The sequence below is a fragment of the Acyrthosiphon pisum genome, chromosome A2, assembly GCF_005508785.2.
Source record: "Acyrthosiphon pisum isolate AL4f chromosome A2, pea_aphid_22Mar2018_4r6ur, whole genome shotgun sequence".
Lineage (NCBI taxonomy): Eukaryota > Metazoa > Arthropoda > Insecta > Hemiptera > Aphididae > Acyrthosiphon > Acyrthosiphon pisum.
Window position 1 is genome coordinate 43141455 of NC_042495.1, and position 15288 is coordinate 43156742.

A 15288-nucleotide genomic window follows, 5' to 3' on the forward strand; every position below is an offset into this window, starting at 1 on the left:
AACAATGTGTCTATTAATAAGTATTACTCTTTGTATTGAAATGGTGGTAAATAAGATTTTTTTAAAAGGAAGACATTTCAGGGTGGGGGGGTCAGAACCCTAGAACCCTGCCACTGCATACGCCACTGAAAGAACTTAGGCAGGCGGCGATGTGGAGGGCTTGCTCCACGGCCAACTAAATCCTACTAGTGTGATAGGTAGACTAATTTTAAATATGTTATGCCCAGAGTCCTGTATTTAAACATGTTTAAATATTTTGTTCATTGTTTAAAATGAATAAAACATTTTATGTTGAATGCAGTATAAAATCCAAGTGAATATTGTGTTTTTTTGTTATTATTAATTAAAATTAAGTTATTTTAAATAAACTGTTAAGAACTCAAACAATTTATTTTGTTTAAAACATCGTTTTAAACAGAAAAAACTGTTTAAATAAAAAAATGTTTTTTTTTTCAAAAATGAAAAAATACACCCAACTCTGAGTAATGGTTAATGAAAAGTAATAACTAATAAAGATAGTATGTCAGTGTCTTTAACTTCCTTAGTCCTTATTATATTTTAAAAATAATAATAATAATAATATTAATTTGGTGCCTCAAAATAAATGCTTGCACACGGGCCCAAGAGTTTATAGTTGCGGCACTGTACATGCATTATAATAAATTATAATTTATATTTAATGATTCTAGAAGGTACATTTTTATGTAGTGACCCCATACAATTAGAGTAATTAGACCATACATTAATACAAATTGAACTAATGTGAAATACACTATTATTTTTTAGAATAGGAGCTATAGTATCTAGAATATTCCTATCCTATATTATAATTTATAAGACGTAATTTTGCCTTGTAAAGTAAAAACAAAACTGACAAAATTTAAATAAATATACAGTAAAAAAAAGGGAAATGTAGTGTGTACATATTTAGATATATAACATCCATTTAAGTCCAGAAACAATATTTTTAATTGCTATATAAAATATTTGAAAATTAAAAAAATATACTGAAAATATAATATTATGATATCAAGGTCTATGCACTGGTAAGAGATATCGGTAATCTTCATGATTATTACTCTATGGTTTGTGGGTACAGATCTTAGATCATATACAATGTATATGATCTAAGGCAGTGGTTTTCAACCTTTTTGGGTCCACGGCTCCTTTTAATTTTGAAATCAAATATACGGCTCCTATACGCAAATTTAAAACAAACAATTAATTTACATTATTCAATCCAACTTTATTCAATGACGTACAATATGTATAGGGCGTGCAGACTTACACGGCGGCGAAAAGTAGATAACAAAAACTATAAATTATTACAATTTTTTTTTAGTTTTCGAACGCGGCTCATTTGATAATAACCGACGACGCCCCTGGGAGCCGCGACGCACAGGTTGAAAACCACTGATCTAAGGTACAGATAATTGATAGGTACAGGGTCTTCCAAATTTCGGTCTTTTGTCACACGAAATTTGGAACACTCTGTATATATTTTTATTGTATATAGGTATAACTAGAGCACTATAATAGCTTATACTTATAGTGCCTTAGTATAACATAACAATTTATATTAGTTCTTAATTTGAACCAATATGAACGCTGTATGCGGGGGTCCCCGTAGATCACGTGACTTTTCGATTCAAACCGTATGCCGTGTGATAACATTTTTCTAATGGGTCGATGGACAACCATACTATCTTATATCGCGGTACAGAACAGTATTTTCTTATCAAATTTCAAATTTAAACTTGACCAATATTCCCGAACAAGAATTTTATGATATTGGTAATAATATTACTAATTAGGTATTACTTATTCTATGATATTACTATATTTTACTATACCTATTTTCATTGGAAATTATTTTGTCTGTTATTTATTTAATATCATAATTTATATTAGTTCTTAATAATAAAAAATAGTGTTACATTGTCAATATAATATGTCATGTCTGTGTCACAATTTAATTGTTAAATACTAAAATGTTGAAACTTAAACACTTAATAATTAATAGTTAGTAATATTTTATCGTTTAAATTATTCTGCTATTACTAAATAGTAAATAAAAAATAGTTATCTTAGTTAGTGGTTAAGTATTGTACAATGTTATTACCTATTAGAAAATAATATTAATGCTGGCGATAAATAATAGTAAATAGTCTATATTATTATAATATATTAGATATGTTATGATTTATATAACTCTTTCTTTGAACATGACAGTTTAGGATACTTAATGTTATTGTTGGCGATTTGTATAATATTAATTTTATAAAAGTACCTACCTTCTTATTCAATTTTCTAAATGCTTACCTAACTGTAATTTTTATTCTAATCTTTTTTTTTTTAAGATTTATTGTTTAACTACAAGTATTGCCTATTATTCAAATGAGTAATTAATATTGATTTAAACCACAAAATATAAATCATTTCCTATCATTTAAGTTTTAATACATGAGTACTTGATTCGTTCTTTCACTATGAGTCAATTGTTAAATATACCAGAATCATATAAAGACATCACAACTGCTGCTATAAAAGGAATAGCAGGTGAGATAATATTTATATATAATTACTTTTTGTTTGTTAGTTAAACTCTTAAGTACCTAGTTAATCATTATTTTAAATATATATTTTCAGGATGTGATAATGATACGGTGATCTGTACAACGGACAAAAAGCTTATGACTTTTTTCAAAGGATGTCTGATGAAAAATTGTAATGTGGAGATTGAAGTTAAACATTTAGAACCATTTCTTCTATATAATGAGCCTAAAATTGAAGTTTATTATATTTTACATGGAGATAATAAAGTTGTAATAGTCAAAGAAGAAACAAATCTTAAGGTACCTATAACAAATTAATATACCTACTTACCTTAACTGTGTAACTATACATATTAAAAAGATTTATAATTTAAATGGAATGGATTATAGTTAATTAACCACAGACAAATATAGTCTAGTATACTTACTTATATTTGTACACAGTATACCTAACCTATATTATTTATATTATATTACTAAAATTATATTTGTTATCATTAGATTATTACAACATATTCCAATGTGTATGAAATGGTTGTCTATGATCATAATAATTCCGGAATACCTCAACTTTATATAAGAACTGACAAAGGTTTTGAATTGATTGATATTTTTGAAAATAAGAAGCAAATTAGTAGTATACCTCAAGAAACTTCTGTTGTATATTCATTTTGTGTGAACAAATTACAAGTAATATGTTATATTGCAAACTGTATAAGTGTTATATTATATTAGGTATTGATGTTCAATTAAAAGGGATTCATCAAAATGTACATGGTTAAAAACAAAAATTATTCAGAGCTTTACAATTTCTGTAACTTTATATTGATTAACACGTTTACGGCCACGTGCCATGTATAATATGTGACATGGTGAATATTGTTTTTACATAGGATTTATTCACTGGTTTATTATAACAAATATAAAGTTTCCATAGTATATTCTATCGATTTTTACAGCTGGTTCAAATTTCTAACCAGCTAGTTACTATTTGTATTTTTTAAATCGGGTTTATTTTAAAAGCCATTTTATACATGAATTTTTCATAAAGCACTCAGATTTACTCTTGACTGTGAACTTATTAAATAAAAAAATCATACTTTACATATTATTAATTAAGTATATCAGAAAGTGCCTACATCACATTTGGTTTTTACTCACCTGTAAAATGTTCAAGTAATGACTGAGTAACTAAATTAAAATATTAAATACCCATCCGTTAATAATTAATCTTGATTATTTTTAATAATAAACATTTTAAGCTTAAGAGGATATGAGCACTCTGTTTGTTTTTTCTTTCTGCCTACCTGCAATATAATTTCTGAGCTATCTTAGAGTAAAATCACCCGTTATCAAAATGTAAAGAATAATATTGTTGAGGGTGTGACATATCAATTTGTCAAAATATTGTCTCGACACATTTAAATATCTTTTTAAATTTTCAAATTATTTGTATTTTTAAAGTCGAATGTAATGTTAAATAATAATAAAATTTATAACTGATATTTTAAATCCTAGAAAATATTATCGTCTATAATTTTTGTAATAGGTGGTTTTACTCAACAATCCAAAAAAAATAAAAACAATGATTTTATGTGAATGCATTTTAACTTTGTTACACATGGGCCTGAGAGAGAAAACATATATTTCACTAACATCCTATTGAACCAAGTTATAAAAATAAGAAAATATATTATATATAAAATATTAAATAGGATCCATTTAAATATACGAGTATACTATACAGTTATTTATCATGAAATTATTGTTTTTTATAATTGGTTTTTTATTTTACAGCATTTAAAAACATTATACGACACAGAAAGAAATAAAATATCACAAAAAACTACATCTTTTATCAGTGCTGTAATGCAAGTATCTAATGATGGTACTTCTGATGTTAAATTGTTATCGAATGTTATAACAAAAAATTCTTGGCTAAAATTATCTAATGAAAATCTTGTGTATGGATTTACTCTTCAAAACACTTCAAAATTGTAAAGCATAATTTTAATTCATTAATTGTACATATTAAAATAATTAAAATTATTAATGTTTACTTAGACCTGTATCAAATTTTAATCTAATACTATTAGAAGACAATACACAAATTTGGTCAAAATTTCGGTATGAATGTTGGGCAGTTGAAAAGAATAAAAGTGGTTTTAACTTTTATAGTGGTAATGAAAATACTTGTATTTTAAATTGTATTGAAAAAAGTCCCATGTGTTTGAATTCTGAAAGTTCAATCATAATTACAAGTAAATAATTATATTGTTTAAATATTATAATTACCTAACAAGTATTGTTTGATTCTAGTTTAATATTTTTTTTAAATGTCTTTATAGTTGTCATTGATAATTGGAACACTAAATCACTTCCATATTTTGTTAATAGCATGGTGTACATAAATAACAAAATTGATGATAGTAAGTTGTCAGTTAGGGTACCTAAAATTATAAATAAACAAATATATTATAATATAGGTACTTATACTTTTTTATTTATATTCTAGGGATACAATACATTAATTCTGATAAAATTATGGCTACTGCAAACTTATTCTTGGATAAAGAATTTGATACATTTGTTAAAAATGGTATATTTGGTAAGTATATTAGTGTTTAAACTATTTAAATACATCTTCAGGTACTGAAGTCAATTTTACTTGTTGTAATGTTACTTCCATACGCATAATAATATGAAGCATTTTTAAATATTTTACTAAACAATTAAGAGACTATAATATTTGGGTCACAAAAATTATCCAATTTGTTGTGTAAAATATTAATGATCATTAATTGTATTATGTTTTGTTATTATCATATACTACATAGTTTGTATCTTATTAACTATAAATAATTGAATTATTAATTTCCTCTTTTCTTTTTAATTACCCACAAGACTAAAAACTAATGTTCCCTGTAATACATAAAAAAAAGTATATTTTATACGATATTTGGTACTATAAGTAATAATGTTTTGTTACTAAAATAGTAAGTTAGAAGTTATATCTAATATTTAATTGCAGTTTTTTATAGTTATTAGTTTTGAGTAATAATTTTGAAGATTTCTAAATCATGTAATTTTTTTATTATTAATCTAAGTTCTATGGACTTTTTAAAAATATATTTAAAACTTTTTCACTTAACATTATTGTCTATATTTTGTTGTAGTTGAAGATTTAGTGACTTTACGTTGCACTAAATTAGTCTCATGTTATCGAATTAAGAATACCATGTGTCATGAAGATCTAAAAAATTTGATGATAAACAATTTTAAGTTTGATGTAAAACATGAATGGTTTGTGCACAGTTCTTTATCGTGGTTAAGAACAATTGTATGCTATTTAGATCCAGTATCGCCATTAGAGTATATTCTTAAAGTGTATTCAGAGTATGTTTTCTATTTCATTATTTACTAATACATACAAAACAAATTAATTTAATCTTAATTAAAATGATTTTGCAGCTCGTTGGGATATACAAAAATATTTATTCAAGTACTGACTACAATATTATCCGAGCACACTATAATTAATTGTCTAGATACTAAAGTACCAACATATTATAATATAGATACTGTTATGCTAGATTTAAAGGAACTTCGAAATATATTTAAAAGATATTTGAATAAACAAATAATAATACCAAGAGATCAATGGAATATAACTCGTTATAGATTGGTAAGTACTATATTAAAGATAACTTTAACTTAATTGCACTAAAAAGTGATATTGATCGAATATTGCATTACAAATGTATTTAATATTTTGTTAATGTGGAATGAATGTTTATAAGTTTTAAATTTAATATTTGTCACTGTATTATTTATATTATATATTTCTTAAAATAACCATGAACTGAACAAGGTGGTCAACCTTGTCAAGAAGTTTCAATAAGTGTTTTGTGTTCTGGTTATTGTGATATAATTTCTTATGTCACTTAAAATCTGCAAGTAATAAAATATTCCAATCATATATTAACAGTATATAATGTATAGGAGAAAGATCAACTCAATTTATTCACAATATCAATAATTAAACACAACATAAAAATGATAATATCTAACAATAAAACAACATTAAAAATATTTATTTACTAACTTTATAGTTATTTACATTATACTAAATAATTCATAATTAATATTCAATTGAACTCAACTAAATATATTTACTTAAACTAATTGTTTTTCAATGGGTATATAGTAATAAAATATTACTACAATAAGTACAATAATTAAATGTAATCACTTTATATCATTTCTTATATATAGTACATTTAAACTAATTTTTCCAGGAAATTATAATTTTATTCATGTATTAAATGAACTATAAGATTTTAAAACAATAATTTCATTAGGTTGCTTGATTTTATAAATATGTAAAAGTTTAAACTCACATGTAAATTTTGCAATTAAAATTTTAATTAAAATAAATCATATCATTAAAGTTATTATATTCAATTTTCATTAATTTTTACATTTTTATTCGTAGATAAAAGTAAAAAGGTATTTCTGGGTTAAAAATAAATAATTTACAAACAGAACCTACAATTATAAGTCAGTCGTTTTACTTAACATATCTAATAATATTTTAATTGGGACTGAAAGATACCAAAAAAGGTACCTATAAATAATTATTATATTTTACACTCTTTTTTTATAACCTTAAGCTTTAAAATGATTGTATGATTTAAGTATTACAAAATAAAAAATAATAAAAAATTGAAGAAATTGGATATTTTTTTGATAATAATATTAACAAAAAAAATAATAATAATATGTCAATTTTTTTTTTTTTAAGTGACTTTAAATTTAAACAAACAACATAATATTTTATATACCAAGCTATCATTATTAAATGACAAAGTAATGAAAGATATATCAGCCAATTAAATATAAAAATTATTATAATATCATCGGTAGACAGTATCATATTATTCTAATTTTAGATGTTACACTATACCCTATGTGAATACAGCGAGTGTGGGCAAATTCTATTCTGGCCATGCTGTTCCAAACGCGGCAAAATACTGCTGTTTTGTTTTTTGTCGCGTTCACATAGGACAAAGCATTAGCGCAGTTTTGATTTAAAAACTGTTGTTTTAATAAGTTTCTACACAAATAATGAAAAAAAATATACAAGTAGTTAGATTTGCGTACTTATTATCATCAAGTGTAGCATACCTTTAAAAATAATGAAAAAGATAATGTAAATCAAAAAATACATTACATAAAAATATAAGTACATTAAAAAATGTATCATTTTTATTTTTATATGTAAATCATGTAATGATAAAAAAACGCTTTAATATGATGTCAGGGCACTATTTCTTATCTCTGTCCGACCCACATACAAAATAGTAAATTTGCATTCAGCAGTACCAATATGTTGTTAGCTTTAATATTAAAGTTAATTAATCTTTGATTTATTGTTTTTTTTTTAATTTAATGAATGACCTATGATCAAACTTAATATTAAGAACATTATACCATATACCTATAGGTTTTTAAGATATTTCAATACTATATAGCAATTAGTAATATAATATTACTTTTTAAAAATGATCTTATAGCACAGAAAAATTGAAATATCTTAAAAAAATACTAACGTTCACAGATAATATTCTTGAGTTAAGTTAGATAAACGGCCAAATCACTCTTAATATTAAAGCTAATAGCACAAGATTAGATCTACTGAGCATAAAGTTGGTATGTTGTGCTCAGGGGTTAAAGTGGGGGAGGGGGGCGCAGGAGGATTAAGCCCCCTACCTCTGACGGGGGTTAAAAAGCGTCCCCTTTAACAAATTAGGATTTTATACATTAGACATTATACATAAAATCATATATGAAATGCTTAAAACTATATGGAGACATTAGTCCCCTCTGGAATTTTTTCCCACTTTAACCCTTGGTTATGCTTACACATGTGGCAAAGAGAGAAAACAATTGGTGCGCTGAATCATGTTAAATAAAAATTGATATTAATTTGTATGTAAATCTTAAAATACTATATCTAAATAAATAAACCTTAATAATAGGCGATTAAAATAATCTATAATTGCACTCAATCCAGCCTCATATGAAAATATATTTTCACATTTTTTATTTACAGTTTTTAGATACATAATATATCATAATATAACAATAAAGTATATAATATATTTGTTTCATTATGAACACATATTTTTATTTTTATGATTAAAAAGTTAAGGATATTATACAAATTTAAAGTCATCTGGTTTCTTTGTTCAAATATATTGCTACTTACTTGATTAAGAGACAATAATATTTATTATTTTTATAATTTTTGGTTAATTTTTAAATTGGTTGATGTATTAAAGATATTTCCAATGTTTAGTTTTGTTAAAAAATCAATGATAATATTAGTTAAAGAGTATTTTAAGATTATCGAGAGAAAGTATTTCATCATGTAATAACTTTATAAAATCTTACTTAATATATGGTATATTTTCAAAAAGTTATTCTTAGGAAATGAATGAAGACACACCTAATTGATTTAAATGATATTCATTTTTGATCAATTATAACCTTAATATAAAGAAATTGTTTTAAATGTAGTTCTATGAATATTTACAAATTTCATATTTTACAAATAAATCTAATTTTTGGTACTTATATTAACTAATAAAAAATAAATAGATAAAAACTATATCTTTGGATAAATAATTATTACCAATCACAGTAATTACGGTCTGTACGAGATTTATAAAATTTGAAATCTGTATCAATGCTTTCTGCCCCAGATTCATCTGTATCTAGACTAGTAGCCACCACTTTGTTGAGAGATTCGTTAGATTCAGTACTAAGATACCCGGAGTCTTCATATCTGTTATTATCAATTGGCGAACTTTTGACTGCTTGTTTGTCAGAAGCACCAGCCATGATATTATGGGTTCGCTGGTTAAATTGTGAGCTGATGCAATCGGATTGCATGACTCCGGGTTTGCTAGTGCTTCTGACACAGGCGTTTTTTGGAGGCTTTTGTACAGACAAAGGTGATGGACACCTTTGCCTTCGACAGTGTTTTGGATCTGGTTTTAAGTATTTGGCCTCGAGTTGGCTCATATCTCTTCTCTTTTGTACATCAGCCATGACATTCTTTGCTTCATATATCTCTAATAAACTACCATATCCATTATTATTCATGCTTTTAGAACTATTGAATTGTTCCAACGAGTCTGAAGAGTATACTGCTTTCAAATTTGGTTTTATTTTCGTACAGTTTCTATCTAATGTATCTGGCTCAAAACTGTCCGAATCCTCTGCCGGATGATTGTCAGGACAGTCTTCAACTTCAATAGTTATTTGACCTGGGCTCTTCTTTTTAATCTTTTTATCCAGTGAATTATTAGGTGACATATTAGTGTTAAAGTTATCATTTACATATACTTCGCTAACCAAACTATAACGTTCGGATGACCTATTAAGTATATCGGGTAAGATCTCCTTTTTGGGTTTTTCTCGTATACAGTCTGGACCAGATATATGTTCATAGTAGCTTTCTCTTTTTGTGATAGTATCATAAGTATATGTGGTTCTAATGGTAAGTTCTTCATCCATTGGTAAAGCGGAATTACTTAAAACTGGACTCAGGTCTGGTCTAACAAATCCGTACTCTGATGGTGTATGATATCCGCATTTCTGCCTGTAATTCATTGATCTTTCCAAACTATCGCATTCGATGTTAGTACTCTGTTCTTCATCATCATCATCGTCGTCGTCGTCTTCTTCTTCTTTTTCTTCTATTATTTTTTCTTCTTCTGCTTCTTCTACTTCATCAGTCTGTGATTTTAATTTGTTTTCTTTGAGTTGCAAGTCATTTCCATCATTTACGTCATCTTTTGCTTTTAACTCAACAGGAACACAAGGAGCTTGATTTTTTTTTGGTTTGGTAACTTCTATAGGTACATTCATCAACCATTTTTGTATTGTAGCTGATTTTATTTTAAATTGAGTCTTGCATTTATTGCAAGAACTTAATGGTTCATGTGTGTCTTCATTTGCATCTTCTTGAATCACAATAAGATTTGGTGTGAATTTTTTCATTGTTATTTTTCTTTTTGCTTCGTGTATCACTTCACGAATTTTTTCCAAAAATTCTAACGCTGCTGGTGGAGGAGCCTAAAAATAATTAATTATTTTTGAAATTATTGATCTATTTATATTTTATTTTACTTATTTAATTAACAAAATAAATTATTTTTTTACCATTAATAATTCAAGTTCAAAATAGTCTGGATTGAAGTAAAGTTTCTTTCTTGGGTTAGCACACACTATTGATCTGATATTATCTGGTCGATCTTCTTTGTTATCCAATGTTTCCACTATTGAAATATCCTCTTCTGGATGTTTTTCTATAGAATTAGAATCTGAATAATACATTGAATGGCCAACACATGAGTTAAAGGACTGAATAGGGTGTACAATAGCTGTTGTTAAATTTCTCTGTAATAAATACATAAATTAGGTAATACTAATTATTTTAGCATTAACTTAGTAGGGTTATATTTTATTCCCATTGCTTTAGGTACTTACATTTATATTATTATTTTCCATCATATCCATAGAAGGTTCTCCTTGTGTACTTATACTATAATTTCTGTCTTCGTCTGACTCAAAGGCCTCATTATCATTGTAACTGTGTTGTAATAGAGGGTTATTTTTTACTATACCCTCTTCGGTAATACCGTTTGACATTAATGGATTTTTAAAAGCTTCTATATCTCCATTTTGTCCCTTAGGTCTCCCTTTACGGACATGCAAGTACAACAAAATAGATGCTACATACATTAGTCCTAATAGAATAGAACAAATCGCCACGGCTATTAGTTCACTTATAGTTAATCCTGAACTAGAAGCATTATCTGATGATCGAATGTCAGTTGAAAATAAAACTTCTTTTACACCTGTTGCAAATTATATTATTTATTAAAAAAAAACATTTGTATATACTTTTTATTATTTTTTAAATTACTTGGAGTTCCTGCTATTCTAAATGAAAGACAAGGCGTTATAGCTTGTTGAAAACTGCCATCATAATCTTGTGATAATGTTTCTTTACAAATCATTTCGATCAATACTAGCCTCCCTTCGATGTTGGTCCTCGATTGTAAATCGCCTAACCACTAAAAAATATATTCAATGCATAAATAATTACAATAGGTTTTTCACAGATGTTGAAATAATAGGTATAGCCGTATAGGTACTAACTATCAATTTCTGATTATTATTTAAATTTCATTTTACTCAATAAACGTCCGTTTTACATTAAGACAGTGAACAAAATTAGAACACATTTAAATATTTTTACACCAAGAATATTTGAAATTTTATATAATTTACAAATTAATATTATAACCGTTTTAAACTTTTGGAGTAATCTATGTTTGTTTTTATCACTCAGTATTCTCGGTTTATTATTTTATTTATACTGCATTAATTGTAGGTGAAGGTACAAAAATAAGAAAGAATATAAAACAGTTCAATAATAATATTGTTTATAAAAATATTTGTATAATTTTATCATTAACACCACGGGATACAGTTGAGGTAATTTGTTTGTAAAATGTCATTTAATAAATATTATAGTTACGACTTATATATTATTCAAATAATTCTTAACGTCGAAACTTCAACAGTTTTAATTTTAAAAAATCTAATAATAAATTATAAAATATAATACAATATTTTTTTTTAAAACGAGAAATTATTTTCTATTTTTAAATCTTCAATTATTAAGCAAGTTAAAAACTATTGATCAAATGTTCGTACACATAATTTATTATTTATTTATTTATTGTTGCTCTCCTACCAATTAATAAAAGAAGAAAATCCGGTATAAATGTTATAGCCTATAAGAACTAGATTTTATCTATTTACTTAATAATAATAATCGTGCTTTATTATGAGACATTCTAAAATATCCGTATTAACGTATTTAAAATAAATATTTATTTTAAACATCTTGTTCAAAGTTTTGGCATCTATATTTAAATAAAGCAGTTTATCTTACCCTAATGATTATTTGGTATGTGTACAGGTACCTATATTTTTTTTATATATAACATTGTAATATATAGTTATAGTATATTTTTTATTGAACTTAAGCCCAGCGACTAAGGCCATTAGCTGTTGTAGGGGTTATGAACTATGGTAGAGGTAAGGTTGGTACGGTATGTTGTTATTACGATTGTTACGGCAAGTAGCAGTATTGGCGCAAATAAGGGGGGGGGACTTAGTCCCCCAGTTCAAAATCTAGTAATTAGTACTAATTTTTATATCCTGTGGTACTCAGCAATCTGACCTATTGTGAAGGGGTTTGAGTCCCCCCCCCAAAAAAATTTAGTCTATTTGCGCCTATGGGTAGCAGTTATAGTATAATAAACTACATAATTTAAATGTTAAACTAAGCATATAGAAATATTGTTTATTCGATTTAATTCATTAAAATAGGTAGGTATCGATTAATAAAAAAATTGATATTTATCTTTATTTATATGTTTTATAACTTATAAATACATAAAAATAGAGTTTGTCGATAACAGAAAAAAATACTACTGAACTTACTAATAACATGATGTGTCCATTTTCGCGGTGTATTTGGAAAGGGATTTCGAAGTCTGATTGGTTTTTAAAATTTATCCAACCGCCTCGAGTTAAATATTTTGCTTTTGAAATAGCACAAATAGGATACTGCATACCTGTAAAACAGTATGATTTAATTACTTGATTAAATTAATTATTGATTTGTCTGATAATATTCTACTATTTACTATACTAATTATCTCTTATAGTTGTATTAACTTAATTATTCTTAAATCTTAAGTTAAAATAATGGTTTAGAATGAAACTGTTGACGGCTTAATTGTACGTATTGTACATAAATTGTAACCTTATGGGTTTGACTTAAATGCAAATTAATTTTATTGTCTAAACCTTCAAAAAAAATGTTTAAAAATGGTTTAATAATAATTAATAGAATATATTATTAGTACACTATATATTGTGTAGTGGCCCGAAGAAAAAAATGGCAATTACGAGTAGTTCATCTCTATTTTATCATTTTATAATGATACAAATATGATGATTTATGACTTATGAGTAAGATGAAACAAATTTTGGCACCTGTGACCTGTTCTACGAACACACTAGCAATTTGATTAGTGAATAACTGTTGCCCCCAGATAAATATATTAATATTTTAATTTTAAGTTGTTTTGTTTTCAACGGTGGTAAAAACTAGGACGGGTCGTGAGCTACAAATTACAATTTATTTGTAATAACCAGTAATAATCTATTTAAAACTAAACTAATACACAATATACATCTTTGGATTTGTATGCATATAATGAATACTAATAACCATCGACAGTTATATTTAAGTATGGTAAATGTATTAAGTTAAATAGATGCCACGAGGCTTTGTAAATTAACGAGTAGTTACCACGTGCAGAAATCAACTCAATAATTTGAATCTGGCTGAATAAATTCAGTTGTAACGCTTTTAAAGTAAATATTTATAGGTAGGTTATATACTATTATACCCTCAGGATTGACACGTGCATTCCATACGCATAAAAACCGTACATTTTACCATCAACATAAAAAAACTTCTAAATTGTCATGATTATGTTTCTGACTCTAATAATAATATAATATAATATAATATTTATATTAATTATTAGTTATTTGCATTCCCCTTTCAACTAAACAATATATAATATATTAATAGATATATTATTTTTGGAAAACAATTGAAAAATGTCTCCATTATATCTTGGATAGCCGGATAGGTAAGATAATATACCTTTGCACTCATAACAAACATATTATATAAGTACAGCACTAAATCCATATTATCTTACTATAATTAAACGTCAATGTTTGGATAAAAATTTAAAAATAATATGATCAATGATAATATATATAACCAATATATTATATATTATAAAATATGGTGGTTAGTTACACATTGAATGTTAAAAATGTAGGTACCTACCTATTCTATGACCTACCTACTACTTACATATTCTATAATCTCAAAACACTATATAGACTATCAAGTAATAAAGTATATTATTTGCTTAAGAGGACATTTTACCAAGCATTTGTTGTCTCCGTCTTCCAAGTGCTTATATCAATATAGGGTCAGTATTAACAATCTACGTTCAGCAATTCACGTTTTGCTTCGTTAATTTTAATGTTAGTGTGAATTGGCCTAATATTAAATATAATAATCTAACAACATTGTATGTGGTTTGTTGAAAACATTTTTTCAATATTTTAATTTTAAAGCAAATTTTAAGTGCAATGTGAAATATTAAAATTTAAAAATTAATTCACATCTAACAAAATCAGAAAAAAAATATTGTGTTACTTTTAGGTTTAATAATAGATAGACCAATTCGCTTTAATAACAAAATTAACGATGCTAAGCGAAAAAAATTTGTCACCCACTTAGACGCACTTACGCCCTTAAACGTCCTCCTAAAGTTAAATGTTTATCTTAGTGACTATCGTGTTAACTATAATTAACAATACTGCTACTCAGTGGCGTACATACGGGGGGGGGGGATCAATCCCCCCCAGGACCAAAAAAAACTGATATTATTGATGAATTTCTTATTATTAATCATCCGTGTATACACAAACATAAGTTATAATAATTTGACTATTGAGTATAACACTATACTTTACCAACAACGAAAAA

At 26.0% G+C, this 15288-nt stretch overlaps 2 protein-coding genes across 4 annotated transcripts in view; one reads left to right on the plus strand and one right to left on the minus strand.

Annotated features, from left to right (window-relative positions):
* The first annotated feature begins 1628 nt into the window (after positions 1 to 1628).
* LOC100575208 overlaps positions 1629 to 15288 on the plus strand; it is a 23144-nt gene continuing 9484 nt past the window's right edge. Inside the window, exons 1-10 of one of the 3 annotated variants that reach the window (XM_029489136.1) lie at positions 1629 to 1794; positions 2361 to 2559; positions 2650 to 2855; positions 3057 to 3245; positions 4353 to 4552; positions 4620 to 4816; positions 4904 to 4984; positions 5071 to 5163; positions 5732 to 5951; positions 6027 to 6240. In XM_029489136.1, coding sequence (XP_029344996.1) covers positions 2490 to 2559; positions 2650 to 2855; positions 3057 to 3245; positions 4353 to 4552; positions 4620 to 4816; positions 4904 to 4984; positions 5071 to 5163; positions 5732 to 5951; positions 6027 to 6240 — 1470 coding nt within the window. In that variant the 5' untranslated portion in view covers positions 1629 to 1794; positions 2361 to 2489. Of the gene's footprint in view, positions 1795 to 2024; positions 2287 to 2328; positions 2560 to 2649; positions 2856 to 3056; positions 3246 to 4352; positions 4553 to 4619; positions 4817 to 4903; positions 4985 to 5070; positions 5164 to 5731; positions 5952 to 6026; positions 6241 to 15288 lie in introns of those variants that run through there. The other 2 variants (XM_029489135.1, XM_029489137.1) reach the window with 2 other exon arrangements.
* Positions 8780 to 14461, minus strand: LOC100575036. The gene is made up of 5 exons (XM_003246866.4): positions 13146 to 14461; positions 11554 to 11704; positions 11115 to 11485; positions 10788 to 11024; positions 8780 to 10700 (listed from the first exon to the last, which is right to left on the minus strand). Exons 1-5 carry the CDS (start codon positions 13275 to 13277, stop codon positions 9249 to 9251), a joined length of 2343 nt encoding a protein of 780 aa, XP_003246914.1. The 5' UTR covers positions 13278 to 14461; the 3' UTR covers positions 8780 to 9248.

Excerpts from the sequence above, each read along its gene's own strand:
- LOC100575036 (XM_003246866.4), bottom strand. The coding sequence starts at position 13,277 with ATGCAGTATCCTATTTGTGCTATTTCAAAAGCAAAATATTTAACTCGA. Across the intron at positions 11,705-13,145 it reads ATGGACACATCATGTTATTA|TGGTTAGGCGATTTACAATC; the intron begins GTAAGTTCAGTA and ends TATATTTTTTAG. Across the intron at positions 11,486-11,553 it reads TAGAATAGCAGGAACTCCAA|GTGTAAAAGAAGTTTTATTT; the intron begins GTAATTTAAAAA and ends AATTTGCAACAG.